The sequence below is a fragment of the Leopardus geoffroyi genome, chromosome A1 (assembly GCF_018350155.1).
Source record: "Leopardus geoffroyi isolate Oge1 chromosome A1, O.geoffroyi_Oge1_pat1.0, whole genome shotgun sequence".
In the NCBI taxonomy this organism is placed as follows: domain Eukaryota; kingdom Metazoa; phylum Chordata; class Mammalia; order Carnivora; family Felidae; genus Leopardus; species Leopardus geoffroyi.
In genome coordinates this window covers 152,879,394-152,896,094 of record NC_059326.1, presented here as the reverse complement: position 1 = coordinate 152,896,094, position 16,701 = coordinate 152,879,394, and the positions used below count along the sequence as shown (strand labels likewise).

The 16,701-nt window shown below is 36.6% G+C and overlaps 1 protein-coding gene across 1 annotated transcript in view; it reads right to left on the bottom strand.

Annotated features, from left to right (window-relative positions):
• ADGRV1 (adhesion G protein-coupled receptor V1) overlaps nt 1-16,701 on the bottom strand; it is a 568,614-nt gene that overhangs the window by 468,328 nt on the left and 83,585 nt on the right. Inside the window, 3 exon segments of the mRNA XM_045497872.1 lie at nt 4,155-4,357; nt 5,267-5,447; nt 10,546-10,722. Coding sequence (XP_045353828.1) covers nt 4,155-4,357; nt 5,267-5,447; nt 10,546-10,722 — 561 coding nt within the window.

Genomic DNA, 16,701 nt, shown 5'->3' with positions numbered 1-16,701 from the left:
GTTTAGCTATTCATCAAAAAGACAGTCAAGGCAAATGAGATATCTGAATATGTGAAAACCACAAATTCCTAAATTAATTCAATGCACATGTCTCTTGACAAGTATATTTAGACCTATTCAAATTATATCATTGAGTAATGTAATTACTCAGTGCCTAACAACAGCATTTTGGTGTTTTCATTCTAAGGATTTCTCCAAACAATAAATATCAGTCTATTGGGCATCAACATTTTCTTGATTGTACTTGCAACTGCAATTCATCATCCAGATAGATCTCCCATCACAAAAGTTCACATACTACAGGAAAAACAAAAAGTTATTTAAATTCAAAGTCTTACAGTCCTTTTTTACTCCCATCTTCATTATCTCTTAAAAAAAAAAAAACACTGTCCCCTCAAGACATGAGAATACACCTTAAAGTTGTTCAAATTTTTCTAGTGTTAGTTTGCATGGACAAACTATATTACATTCTCAGGAGCCATTAATGGCCTTAAAGCTAAATTAAGAAACCCAAGTACCAATTTACTTATTCATTTATTTACTTTTTAAAAATATTTACCAAACGCACAGCGTGTACAATGGCACCATTTTAAATGCGTGGAATTCAAAAATAACCAAGACAAATCTCTAGTGAGATGGAGAAGATTCTATCAGGAATGTTAACTGTGTAATATAATAATTCAAATAGAATAACAACAGCTGTAAAATACATATAGTTTGCTCAAGAAGGAAGTAATTAACTTTGCCTAGAGGGTAATCATCAATAGAGTAATTCTATAAGTGTTAACAACAGAGATAATATTTGACTGTCTAAGGAAACCATCTTAACTTGACCTTTGTAATATCCTACACAATTAGCCATTAACTCTCCAGAAATATGTTCTTCTCTGGTATTCCATATCACACTCGCCATTTTTCCTTACCTTTCTAACTCATCCTTTTTAGTATTCATTACTGATTTTAACAGTCTCCTTATGACCTCTAAAAACTGCTGTTTGTTAGACTCTCTCTAGACAAGGATACCATAGGCTTAGGCTTTTAATATTATTTATATGCTCCCAACTCTTAAATTCCTCTCTCCAACCCCTATATCTAGACTTAAATCTTAATGCCTACTTCAAAGTTTTCTTATAATTTCTGTCAGAATTTTTAAGTCATAATTTTCCCTTAAAAAATCTATGCCTTATCCAATCCTCTCCACAGTACTAAATTATACAGCAGCAAGTTGTTCATGCCCGGAACTAGGGGGTCACTTTTGACACCTTCTTCTTTTTATCCTTTACAATAAACAACCTTCACGTCCTGCCATTTCAACTCTGACACACTTCTTGAGCCCACCTACTTCTTTACATCTACACCAGGATCTACCTAGTCCAAAATACTAACACCTTTTGCCTTGTTCTAGAAAATGGACTCCTTACTGGCCTTTCGGCATCCAGTGCCTATATCTTCCAATCCATTCTCCCCAGTTCAGTTTCATAATCTTTCATAAATATATAACACCTTTCAATTACTTCTCCTTGCTATTAAAATATAAGGCACAAATATAGCATGAGATCTAAGGCCTAGGAAGATTCAGGCCCTTGTTTACCTTATCTTTTATCATGACACCTATCTGTCCACATTCCAGAAACATTGGTCTTCTTTCTGCTCCTCATTAGGGCCATTTAACCATTTTACTCATGCCATTTTACCATGAGATCTCAGGTAGTTCTTCCCTCCAGCTTCATCTAGTTTGCTAGTTTTCTCCTCTTTAAACTTCAGAGCTCAGCATAACTATCACTTCCCCCAAAAAAGGCCACCTCCACTACCCTATGTCAATATCCACTTCTCTCCCATAGTACCAACCTTGAACATTTCTGTAACTGTGATTCAGTCATTAACTAGCTATTTAATATCATTCTCAAGAGCTGGGAGTAAGCACCTGGATGGTGGGGACCACGTGTACCTCAATATATGAGAATAAGCTTAAGAACAGTGATATCTGATATGCAATTGTCTCCTCTTCAGTAGAGGATCCCTCCTGGCACTTTCCCTCCTTCCCCTGACACTTGCATACTCACACACATAGCCTAAAAAGTCTTCCTTTTATATGCTAATGCAGACCAGAAAGAGCTAACCCATCATAGAGAAGTGAAGAAGTTACCAGGTTTTCAGGGAAAAGCAAAGATTACAGTTCAAAGTGAAAACCAGTGACAAACAGGACATCCAAGTACCCTAAAAATCATCAGAAATGTCTTCAAGGGTAGTAGTTTTCTGACTGTCATGAAATATAGGGGCATACGTTTTGCTTTATTTTGTTTTGGTTATTAAAGAAAATGATAATCCAACTGGAGATTGGGGATTTCCAGAATAACTAGAAATTGGAGACCACCAATATAAGGACTAAAGTATTTCTTTAAGAGAATGCAGAGAATATTAAGCTAAGCTGTAATGTCTTATGGAATATGTTATATATCAAATTAATTAAAAATACAATAAATGTCAAGGCAAGAGAAATAGAACTTGCCCAAGAAAAAGAGTCTAAGAAAGAAGAAATCTGAGAAAACTTTGCCCACTGGACTACAGCCAAAATTAATTGAATTCAATTAGGCAAGGTTTCTGAGGTTTGAACAGAAAACTATATACAAATTACTGAACTCCAAACTATTGTGCAGGTCTTATTAGGAAGAAGGAGGGAAACTAATATTAAATTTAAAATTTTTTTTAACGTTTATTTATTTTTGAGACAGAGAGAAAGAGCATGAATGGGGGAGGGTCAGAGAGAGGGAGACACAGAACCTGAAACAGGCTCCAGGCTCTGAGCTGTCAGCACAGAGCCTGATGTGGGACTCGAACTCACGGACCGCAATATCATGACCTGAGCCGAAGTCGGCCGCTTAACTGACTGAGCCACCCAGATGCCCCTAATATTAAATTTTAAAAAGAGGACTCTTTGGGAAAATAAAGATGTTGAAGGATAGAAAATACATCCTGAGAAGTACAGCCAAGAAGAAATCATGAGCATTTGCTTAATATGAACGAATACTGGTGATAATAAGAATAGGCAGTGGTAACAATGTCACTGTGTATGTGCCATGTATACTACATGACACTTAAAATGCTGCCATCCATCCTCAGAGCAATTCTGCCCAGTAGACATGGTCTCCTCTTAATGATAAGGACACTAAGGTTAGGAAGATTTGAGGCTCCCAAGGTCACACATTTAGAAGACCAGTTGAAACCCAGTCTGGTCCAGCTCAAAATCCCAAGCTTCTGTTTGCCAGTGCCACACTACTTCTCACTTGGAGAATAACATAATTCAAATGGAAAAGACATGGATATACAATTTCGTTACAATTTTGGACCTGTTTGATGGAAGCATACAAGAGGGTTTAAAATGTTTAAGGGACACCTGGGTGGCTCAGTCAGTTGAGTGTCTGACTTCAGCTAGGTCATGATCTCACAGTTTGTGAGTCCAAGCCTCATGTCAGGCTCTGTGCTGACAGCTCAGATCCTGGAGCCTGCTTCAGATTCTGTGTCTCCGTCTCTCTCTGTTCCTCCCCTGCTCATGCGCTCGCTCTATCAAAAATAAATAAACATTAAAAAATTTTTAAATGTTGAAGAAAGAGGGGTGCCTGCATGGCTCAGTCGAGTGAGTATCCAACTTCAGCTCAGGTCATGATCTCGCAGTTCTTGAGTTCAAGCCCCACATCAGGCTCCGTGCTGACAGCTCGGAGACTGAGGCCTGCTTCAGATTCTGTGTCTCCCTTTCTCTCTGCCCCTCCTCCACTGGTGCTTGCTCGCTCTCTCTCTCCCTCTCTCAAAAATATAAACTTTTTAAAATATTAAAAAAATAAAATGTTTAAGAAATAGAATTTTAAATATATACCCTATATATCAAAATCTGTGACATTAAAATAAGTAAAATAAGTGAACACTATGACAAATATAACACACAAGAGAAATTATCAGTATGAGAGCTACTTAAGTGTCAGGCGTTAAAGGACTGAAGTACTTGAATTCGTAGAAATCAACAGGCTAGAGAGCAATCCATCAACGCTTATTTTGCTTGCTGAGTATAACAGGGGACCAGTGCAAGTCTCTTCCACTCCCGCAAGGGAAGGACTGAGTCTCTTTGATAAATATGGCTTCCAAAGGATTAAGTGATTTACCTGGTAGTCCTCAGGACTAAATGCTGTCAGTGACACCGTCCTAAATTCCGCCAGAACCCTCCCCAGGAGTCCTTGTGCCCGGACGACCAATAGTCTCACTTCTCCATCTTCCTCCTGCACGGTGACGTGAGGCATGCTGCTTGCAGGCAGGGTCATCGCGTCCTCAGGCTCAGGGGGCAGCCCTGTGGAGAACTGCAGCAAGCCTGCAAGACACAGAGAGCCATTCTGACCCCAGTGATCTGTGGAAGAATTTCTTCTGAAACATCTTCAGAATTCATCTGAAACAATCTTGCACAATTATTTTGGCCACCAGAATAAAATTCGGAGAGCTTTCATTTAGAAAGACTTCAGTGAAGATTTGATTAACATGCTTTTGACACAGAATGTGTAAAGTTTCAATATAAGTTAAAATTTTCTTTGTCTCTACCCAAAGCATCTCATATTTGAGTCTCTAGAATTCATTCTTAAACTTAGAGCAGAACATAATAAATGCCTCCCTAAAGGATTTGCAACCCATTTAAGAAAAATTTAACTGTAAAATCAGAGTTCAAGAGCCTCACAGGTTCCCTACACAGAACTCTTACTAGTTTTTCTTGCTTTATTCCCCCGCCCAAAAACTATTAATTTTCAATATAGAATAACAGTCTCAATTTGTTAGGACAGATATCTGTGATAACTCCACAATTAAGAAAATTATCACTTTGCAGCACAAAAAGAAATTAATATAAACAGACAGTGATAACTTCACTTCTTTAAGCCAGTAAAATATAAATTACAAAGTATTTCAATTAATTAGTTGTTAACATATCACTAGAAGATAATTTTTTAAATAAAAAAATTTTGAAAGCCATGAATGAAAGTACTTTTTTTGTTTTAAATAATCCTGTATATACCTTTCAAAATATATTTGTAAACTTCAGAAATTGATCTTTGTATTTTCTTTTATAAACAATGTCCCTCAAAATGGCAGCTTAGAATTTCAAGAGCCCACAAGTTAGAGGACCCAAAGGAGTTCAATTGCAATCATTTGCAAAATATCCCTTCAGAAGTTCTTAACTAGACCAAATATGCCCAGAGAAGAGAGCATTCTTCTTCCAGGAGGGCTTGGTTACCATATGGGTGATCACTAGCTTTGATGGTGATATCTGTTGTTTCCTTTTCAGGGTCTATGCTTGCACCACTGGTGGGGATGGATCCCAGCTTCCCATCTCCAGGAATTGCAGAAACCAGGGTCACACGGAAATACTCATTAAGCTCAGGAATATCATCATCAACAACATATATATTCAGAACCTATAAATGTAAAAATCCAGAGGCATGAATCAATGAGGCATACAGAAATTATTTACCACTTACCAGAAGAAAATAAAATAGCCAATTAAATTATATTTAATTGAAGTTACTATTTAACATGATCCACTTCCTTTTTAAAAAATGTTTATTTACTTTTGAGGGAGAGAGAGACAGAGAATGCAAGCATGCATACACAGGTGACCAGGGAAGGGGCAGAGAGAGAGGGAGACAGAGAATCCCAAGCAGGCTCTGTACTGACAACACCTAACATGATCTACTTATTAAACATTAAAACACAGACAGAGAAGGACCAGAGAAATGAATTCTTAAACAATAATGGGTGCCGAGTATGAACACTTTCTGTCTAAAAATATCATGTTGAGGGGCACCTGGGTGGCTCAGTTGAGTAACCGACTCTTGATTTCAGCTCAGGTTGTGACCCCAGGGTCAGAGGATCATGCCCCACGTTGGGCTCTGCACTGAGTGTGGAGCCTGCTTGGGATTCTCTCTCTCCTTCTGCCCCTCTTTCCTGCTCACATTCTCTCAAATAAAAAATAAGTAAAATAAAATAAATAAAATGAAAATACCATATTGATGTATTAACATCATACCATACATGACATATTAATGTATCAATGTAATATCATATATTGCTTGTACCAATGACAGTGGTATGACCAACCTCAGGGTACAAAGTTCATAAATAAGGAACTGCATGTTATCTGATGGGATGTGCAGGGGGCAGTTGAACGGACAACATATACATGTCTAGTTCCTGCCTAAGGAATACCTGACATTCTTAGTAGTAGCATTTTTAAAAAGAGATTCAAAACGGACTTTGAAAATCTGGTGTAAGTAATCTTTCCAAAAAAGTAGCAATAATTCAGCCAAGCTCTACAAAATTTAAGTCAAAATCTGAAGTGAAAAAACAATTCCCCTCCCTTTATTAACTGAATAAGCATGCCGTGACACCCACAATGTGCCAAGATTGGAAAATGCCCCAATCCCAAAGAGGCTCATGGGCTATTGTAGGAAAGAGATGACAAGGAAAACATTTAAAACAATGTAAACTGCCAGTTAGTAGGTTACTGGTCTGGTTTTGAATCATTAAATATAGTTATTATAGTATTTAATTAATATATTCCATATATTAAAAATGTAACAAGATATTAATTTTTCAAATGCAATGTAAAATGTCATAATAGGGTTATGCACAAAGTACACATAAAAAGAACAACTAACTTTACCTACTAACGGTTTTACAACAGACACGTTTTAAGTGTCTTAATGTGTTAGTTGTGGTTGTAAATAATAATGGGAAGGACATTCCGAGTAAAAGAAACAGCACTTGTAGAGGAACCCAGTGTGAAAGAATAAGGCATACAGGGAAACTGAAATTAGACCACCATCATTGGTGTGGGAGATAAGGCTAGACAGATAATTAGCTCAGTTCAAAGGGACCTTTTATGCTAACACTAAAAAAAATTTTGACTCTCAGGCCCATAGCACCAGCAGGATGGGCAAGATGGAAGTGCCATAATCAGTACAAGAAAGCCCAGTTGGGCACAGCCCTGAAGGCCAATACTTTTGAAGACGCGACCTGTGCAAAGGGAGTTATGCTGGAAAAAAGGGGTGGGAGACAAACAGCCAAATTCTGCCATCAGGAAGTGTGTCAGGGTGTAGCTGATCAAGAATGGCAAAAAAAAAAAAAAAAAAAAAAAAATCACAGCCTTTGTATCCAAAGATGGTTAAATTTTATTGAGGTAAGAGTTTTAGTCTATTGTAGTTTCTGTTCTTAAGATAGTTTCTCCCAGTTTTTTATGTAATGAACGGGTATTTTTAGTGATAGTTGCTGACACGAGAAGTAAACTGTTGATTCTGTTCCAGGAAAATGATGAAGTTCTGGTTGTTGGATTTGGTCACAAAGGTCATGCTGTTGGTAACATTCCTGGAGTTTGTTTTAAGATTGGTGAAGTAGCCAGTGTCTCTCTATTGGCCTTACACAAAGAGAAGAAAGAAAGACCAAGATCATAAGTTTTGATGGTGAAAACATGACAGTAAAAAATTTTCAAATGCCAAAAAAAAATTGGACTTCATTCCACAGGCAGTGGAGAGAACGGAAGAATCATAAGCAGAAAACAGACAAAATGAGAATTTTGTTTTAGACTCAGTACCAGGGCAGAGTGTAAACAGAGTGGACAGGGCAAGATAGGATGCTAGGGGCTGAGACAAGAGGTGAATGACGAGAAAGAATGAGATTCTGAATAATGCAGTGACAGTGGAGACGAAGAAAAACAGATGGATTTGAGATTTGTTCTAGAGATAGAAGACCCAGACCCTGATGACTCACTTAACATAGCAAGTGGAGAACAGAAAGGAATGAAGAGGCCTTCTTGGTTTCTCCCAGAAAGAAGGGTTACAACATTCTGACAATGCACTCTCACTCCAAATGCAATCTCCAAATTACTAATCTTTGGGCTAAAACCATTTGGAGGACTTTTTTATAATGTAGTTTTTCTTAAGAGTTTGATTTAGTAGGTCTGAATTTGGTTTTAATGTTCATTTTAATCAAAATTTTAAATAAGAAATTAACGTATGGCACAGCCAAAATACTCAAGGGGAAGTGCAAAAATGATACCTACTACCCAAATCATGTCATTGTTCCTAAACTAAAAGTAACAATATGCAGTCTGAAGACTTCAGATATCTTGCCCCTACAAAGCAAGCTAACAAATGTTGCTATAAAAAGTAACACCAAAACATCATAATGTACATGCAAAATTAAGCAGCAAATATTTTTAAAGGGTTAAAGCACACCAAAGTAGTCATTCATTTTAGTGAAATGAAGGGTTTGAAACTGAAGACCCTATCAAGGTATAAATAAATGTATTTTTACATGGTAACACAGTAAACAAAAATAATATTTACGTTTACTTTATTTACTATATGTTATACACTCTGCTATTTTCTATTCTATTTTTACTTTTTTAACGATTATTTCTTTATTTTGAGAGAGAGAGAAAACAGGGGAGGGGCAGAGAGAGAGAGTGGGGACAGAAGATCCGAAACGGGCTCCGCACTGACAGGAGCAAGCCTGATGCAAGGTTCAAACCCACAAACCGTGAGATCATGACCTGAGCTGAAGTCCGTCAACTGACTGAGTCACCCAGGCATCCCCATTCTATTTTTAAGCTCTTCATCATAAGTTGTTTAATTTATTTCACAACTAACAGCCCATTAAAAAAAAAATACTGAAAAACACATTTCCAGTATACTTTCCTGTACTTTAGGGAAATACACACACACACACACACACACACACACACACACACACACACACTTTCCTAACTCCCTCGCAGCTAGGTTTTTAGATGTGATTAGATGTGTATATTTAGTTAGCTGACTCCCAAGATAGTTGGAAGGCAGCAGCAAAGTTGAGGCTACCTTATTACTGTTTGTGCTAGAAAGCACAATTATGGAGCATTAGTGACATCACAGTTACCTATCACTGGCTTTGTAAGACTAAGTGATTGGTGTAGATCTAGCAGACATGGTATTATAAACCAACCCCACTAGTCAATGTTACTATTTTGCAATAAAGATCACTTATTGCTTAAAGAAACTAAAAATTATAGAAGAAAATATTTTAAATGTAACTTCGCAAGAGCTTATTTTCCAAAATCTGATTGACTCTTATCTCTTCCAAAATGTGTTTATAAAACAGTGGTTCCTGGTTATATTTTCACCTCATAGTTGGTAAATTTCCCAAGGAAAATCTGGGGAATCAACTCTGTTTTCCAAGTAGAAACATAAAAAACTGACTAAATGCCACCATTATTACTTGAGTAAAAAAAAAAAGAATACTTTAAATCCAGAAAAGTAGTGAAAAAGACAACATCAGATTAAAATAGAGTTAAGTAGCATTGTTAGCCTTATGAAAACTTGCTTAGTTTTCATAATTTTCCTCACTTTACCAAAAAAAATCAGCAAAATATTTACCATGGATCTATCTGCAGCCTGTTATTGGAGAACTTTTGTTATAAACTATTTAATTTCCTTCTTCCCAAAATTATAGAGATTTGATCATTCTTTAGTGTTAACTCTTTAAATCTTAAGCATATTTTAAGTCTTCCCTCAATTTTATCTTTTCCAACCAATTAACTCCTAAATCCCTTAGATATTTTCTCAAAGATTATATTTGCAAGCCTTATTTTACTGTGTATCACTAATGACATATAAGCTACTTACATTTTTAATGAAAAATTATACTGATGTGAATATTCTAACATGGTAGACTAGAAGAATGTTTTAAAAAATTCTGATAGAGGGGGTGCCTTGGTGGCTCAGTCAGTTGGGCATCCAACTTCAGCTCAGGTCATGATCTCACAGCTCGTGAGTTCGAGCCCAGCGTCGGGCTCTGTGCTGACAGCTCAGAGCCTGGAGCCTGTTTCAGATTCTGTGTCTCCTTCTCTCTCTGCCCCTCACCCGCTTGTGCTCTACCTCTCTCTCTCAAAAATACATAAACATTAAAAAAATTTTTTTTAATTTTGGTAGAGGACACAGTCTCACCTCGATGTCACTTACAAGAAGTGCCATTTATTTCTGGAGCACCTATTCAGAAATGAGACGATAGTTCATGGAAAGTTTTGATAAAACTTGAGATCACTTGTACTTTCAAAACAAAGAAAAACTACCTCATTTTTTCCATGTTTAAAAACAAAGTGAGATTATAGTTATAAGAATTCCTCATTGGCTGATTAGAAGAGTACCATTAAGATCTCTGCAGTTTCCCATTGTATCAGTAGTAATAACAACAACAACAAAAAACCCACAATGACAAACTTTCAAGTTATACCATTTTTATTATATAGGAATTAAAGAAGATATAAAACTATAAAACTATAATAATACTATAATCATTCAGAACCTTTAGTTTTTATTTTGCATAAATAAATTAAAAAAACATTTTAGACCATGATATTTACCTAATTACCTGAATACTTTACATCGCTTTAAACAGCAAGAAGTTGCAAATAAATTACAGAACAAACAGGAAAAGCTTTCCGGGAGACTTTCAAGGAAACAAGGTAGAGTTTACCTCAGATCTCTGCCAAGGAAGGAACGTGATAGTTCCACTGGCATTAGCAAAATCATCAACAAGGTAATTAATGCCTTCAGATTCGATCTGTGAGATGGTATAAAAAACATGCACATAATCCAGAGCTCCTCTGGTTCGTTCCACCACACATGAAATGGTGGATCCCTCCTCTGCAATCTGAAATTGAGCATAAATTATTTATAAAAACATACCGATTTAAGTCAGTGATAAAATTATAATGCTTTCATGTAATTACCATAAACTTAATTCTGTAACTTTCTAACACTCTGAGGAAGCTTCTCCATTCCTCCAGACATAGTTATGACTGCTAAGAAATACTCAAAACCATGCATTTTTGTCTCACACTTTTAGAGATTTTATAAAAATACAAAAATGCAAAATATGAAAATTACAACAATTATAATCAGTTAACTGTCCATGTAATTCATTCACTGATACTTCATATATGCCAGCCACTTCTCTGCATGCTATGGTACAAAGCATCTATTAAAAAAAATTTATCCGACAGTCTCGGATAAATCCAAAAAGGAAGACAAACTCAAAGTTTTAGAAGTTGAACACGGACAAGCCAAATGGGGAATAGAAGTGTGGGGTAGAGGGTAGAAAATGACATGAGGGAGAACATTCTAGGCATGGACATAAAAAGTAATAGAGTGGATTTTATGAAATCATTCTGAGGACAGCACAAAGTGACAAGTGGCGAGAGCCTTGAGAAACATCTGGTGGGGAGACAAATGTCAGGTCAAGGAGGGCATTTTCTATTATGCTCAATATTTTTTGATAGTCATATATACATATGTATACATATGTATACATATATACATGTATACACATGTCTGTATGTATTTTTCACATGGAAAATATTTTTATCTAAACACTTAAGATAAATGCTTAAAAATTACATGAAGTTAGATCTTTTAGAATAAAGTCTTGATGCTCTTAAATTCTCAGTCTTTTAACTCAATTTTATTTTTATGTTAGCAAGCATATATACAATTCATAGAAAAAAGAACCAAAACTAAAGGAATAGAACTCAAAATACAAGTTCTAACTTAGATGATGTCACTCTTTTTCATGTCAATCATGATCACCTCTGTCAGCATAAGATAGAGTCATTTTGGTGCCAACACTGGGGCTGGTAAGAAAAGATTTAAAATGTATTCACAAAAAGCAATAGTCAACATAGTTATCAATGAGCGTGGAAGCACCAAGAAATCCTGAGTTTCACCAACCATCAATACCTCTACTTCAAAGGGTAACAGCAACCCTAGTGCCTCATAGTAAACAAGACTAAGCATTTCTGGGACAATACTATAATTCTTTTATTTGCCTGCAGGGCCCCTGGAATGAGAAACCCAAAACTACAGGTATTGTTCAGCAGAGCCTCCAGTGCGACTCCTGGTGGACAGCCCCTCACCCAGACAGAGCCAGAACTTACAATCCAGCAGAACCTAAAGCATGAGAATGAGAAACACAAGTTCTAGCAATTGGTGACTGGGAGTGATGGAGACAGGGCCACTCTTACTTTCTACCTCTTGTCTCCTGAGCCCATGTAGCCTAGGTACTGTGGACACTGACCAGTTATCAGCCACTGGATACATACTAGATCACCCCCACCCTACAAGATGTGGTCCTTGAGATGGCACCTTAGCTGAGTCTTTATCAGGCCATCCCATTATTGTAGTAAGCCAGCTGATTCAGGTGATGTGGTTTATAGTAAGGGCAGGGAATCCTAGGACTGTAAGCCCACTGTTAACACCTCCTTCACATAAAATAAGTCCCTCTGAGGCAGGCTTCCCAGTGGACACAGCAGGCATTTTTTCAGCCTTCAGATGATGGTCTGGTAGATCTACTAAGAACATAAACTCATTAGGTAAGTATTAATTCCAATAATAATTCCAATATAATAATAATATAACTCCAACATTAATTCCAATATAATAATAATAATAACAATAATAACAACAACAATAACTCATTAGCTAAGGTAAGTATTAATTCCAGTAATTACTCACTCTGGAGTAAAACAGCCAGATTGGGATCAAGCTACCACTAAAGAGCTTATTGGAAAGCAACTACCTTTGGTCTTTGCTGCTTGCTATTTGGGCAGTCAGCAGCAAGAGTTTCTAGATCCATCTTGTTAAGAGGGAGCTCATAATGGGGTGGCTCAGTTGGTTAAGCATCTACTCTTGATTTCAGCTCAAGTCATGATCTCATGGTTCGTGGGATTGGGTCCTGGTTCATTGGATCGAGTCCTGGTTGGTGGGATCGGGCCCCACACCAGGCTCTGAACTGACAGCATGGAGCCTGCTTGGGATTGTCTGTCTCTCTCTCTCAAAATAAATAAATAAACTTAAAAAAAAATAAGAGAGAGTTCATGTTGTCAGGCACATGCATAGCCTCGATTCTTGCCATCACTCTGTTAATGGCACTGTGCTGGCAGTGAAGAGTCTAGTTGACATCTAGTGGATGCCTCATCCTAATTTCCCAGTTGTTGACAGTGTTTTCGGAAATGTCCCCTTACACTTAGTGCCCATATCCTTCTATCTATTAACATGACTCTTCCCCAAATTTTCTTGTCTCTAGTCTTGATGAATTTAAGTCCCTGTCAGACCACTATGTCATTAGCACTGCTCAAACATGTACTTCATAACTTCAGACCATTTCTCCCCCCACATAAAATGACTAGCTAAGTAGGCTGGCTGTTTACTGCTCTGTCCTCATCCTTCAGAGCCACTCCTGAATGGAGCAACAGAGTGGTGGTAGCCCACTTTCAGCAAACACCAATACATCAAGACACGTCAGGCTTGTGTAAAGCAGGCTTGATTTTGCCACCTCCAACAGTCAGTTACAGGCTTTACAGTAAAGGTCCAAGAGTTGACTGTTAAATAAGCTCAGTTTGAAATGTCTACATAGCCAAGAGATGTGTCAAGTGAGCAGCTAGAAAAATGAGTCTGGAATTTTGGGGAGAGGCCAGGATTGACATTATAAATTTGGGAGGCATCAACATATAAATGGTATTTAAGGCCACATACAAATGGTATATACATATAACATTATATAAATGCTAAAGACTGGAAGAGATGACAAGAGAAGTAACTATAGATGTAAAGAAAAGGATCAAGTATGGTCAGTTATGCTGTAACACTGGTTTTGAAATCATAAAACTGTTCCAATGCAACGGACCTATCAGAGAGCATAATGTGAATAATCCATAATCTGTTATAATCCATAATCTGTTATAATGTGAATAATCCATAATCTGTTATTTTATGACTTCACATTTGCTTATGTGATTTCATCTATAAGAAACATGGTGAACACAGAAAACTGCGATGACCTGAAACAAGTCATGTGGAAACACACAAACACCCCTGAAACATCTATCAGCTGCCTCAGTGCAACATGTGTGTTGCTAGCCACACTTAACTGCATCTAATGTGGCAACTTTCCCCCTTGGATGTCAGATAACCCTCCTCTCACTTAACAAGAATACACAACCTGCAACTGTGTACTGCTTGCTTCTTCAAGCAATCAAGGGTTTTTCCCTAGGTATACACCATATTTCTTTTAGTATATGAGTATTTCACATTTATTGTGTGAAACTTTTTTTATTGATTCCCTATCTTTCTTTTTACATGCCACTGACCAAGTTTTTGAGTAGTGTTCTCCTAACCCATCATTTCCTTAAGTTCTGTGTTCTCCTCATCCAGTTTGGCATACTGCAGTGATTTTTAGGAGCCCATCTACCACATGATGGAAGAACTGACTGCTCTGAAGGTGGGGCGCTCCAATCCTGAGGCTGGAGAGAAGGGGAAACAGAAGAGACACCCAAGTGCTCAATACGCATCTAATTTAATTCCCACCTGCCACCTAGATATTTACATCAGCATTTTCATCACAGCCACTGGTACATAAATGTGTGATGAAAAGAGTATATGGCTTTAAGGTCAAACATTCCTAAGCCTCTTCACGCTACCATTTATCAAACATCTCAGTCTCAGTGATTTCTTCTGAAAATGAATATCATAATGTCTAATGGATCTGGGTGATTAAACAAATGTCTTAGAAGGTACCTACAGGAATATATTAAGTACTGAAAATTTTTTATATTTTTTCTCCTTAACAAACATACAGATACATACACAATTCCAAAAAAAATGCTACATTCCCATTTTATCAAGAAATATATATGCTTACGTATTGAAAAAAGTAAATCCCTACATATTTTGATTCCTATCACAATGGGAACACATTTGCCCCAAATTTTAACCAGAATGAACACTTTGAATGAGCGAAATTAATAAGCCATTAATCCCAACATATGAATATTCAAATTTTCCCTTTTTAGCAGGAGACAAAAATGAAATAGATCCAAAGATGCACTCGGGACTCTGACATATTTCCTTACAACTACTTACTTACTAAGTCAATGAGCATTACCAGGCAGCACCCAGGACTAAGAAAGGAGCTTTTTACTTGTAGGAATCACACAGGGAAAAGCTATTTAACCATGCTTTCATTTGGTAAAGCCCTAATCAAAATCTATCAGCTACTATTTTCAGTTTCTTTTTTAAAGAAAAAGACTATCCATATTAACAATTTATTCAATAAAGTAAACTATAAATCTCTAATTAGGGAAGAAGCTTCAAATGTCAAAGGTCCATAAAAAAATCACCTCGAATGCTTGGTAAAAATCCATTTTTCATACTTATGAATTTACAGAGAAATGACACAATGTCTGAGATTTGCTTTAAAAATGACTTCAGCCCAAAACAAGGAGATGAAATTGGCCAAAGTCTGATAAATGTTGACGCTTAGGTGGTGGGTCACTGGGGTTCATTATTCTGTCTTCTCTTATTTTTATGTATGTATGAAATTTTCCATTTAAAAAGATTTTTTAAGTTCAGGGTTTTGATTCCCAACTCATCTCCCTGCCAGAGATTCTGATTCAGAAATGGAGTCCTCAATCAGGAATGGTGCCCAGGAATACGCATTAGACATTTCTTATTAAGGTCATCATGTGCAATCCCTGGGAAATACTGAACCAGATGAAGGAATTATTAATACCAGAAAATAATGAAGATATGGAGAATAGACAGTTAAAATAGTTTTTCTATTAAAATATTCAACTAACTGACTTTGGAATCAGGATACGAGCAAACGTTTAGGCCAGTATACGAGAAGCATAACATCAAGAAGTAATCATCAAAAACCACCATCACTCAGTTTTTCACAATAAACAGCAGTAGCCATTACTATTTCCTCTTTTGAATCAGAAATGTGCTCAATCTTCAGAACTACAGAAGAGTAATTATAAAGGTTAACAACCAGAAAAGTTTTTGAAACATATTTTCCCAGAAAAAAATAATGCACTGAGCCATAATTTGGCTTTCTGTATTGGAGTAGAAGATTAAAGCTAACACCTAATAATTACACATCCAATTAATTTTTTATTTTGTTTCACGCTTGGGTGAAGATCTATGATATCAGATTATATCAATATCACTTATATCTAAAGGAATCTATTCACATAGCATATGGCAGGCACTTAAAAAGAAACACAGTCCAAGTTAAATAATATTCTCAGTTTTACAAAGATCCTCTCAAAATATCTCTAAATCTATTCTTAGGCTGAGTTCATAAATATAAAATTTAATCCAAGTATTAGTTATAAAAATAAAATAATGAGACTAGGAAGTTCTATGAATCATTATGAAGAGTAATCTCATTACTTTAAAATTATCTGATATACAAGACTGTAGGACATACAAAAATAGTGCCAAAATAAGGTGCAGAGAAAGTAACATTAAAGAATACACAGAATACCAAAATACGGGTGGAAAACATGAGAATGTGGTTGCTATGCTACAGATCCAACAAAACTCAGTCATCTGTTCAGTATAGACACCACCTGGAATACAGAGAACTACTTGGCATGGCCCCATCAGGGCTCTCCACTACATACAGGTTTATTCATTCTTTCAATTACAATTTATTAAGCACCTGCTACTTAGTACAAACAAGATGGCGTACCAGGCTAGGCGGTAACAAATCACAAAATAATTATTTTCTCTTTCAATATGCCAAGTATAGACTATGTCACGTTCTACATTTTTTCATTATTTAAGATGT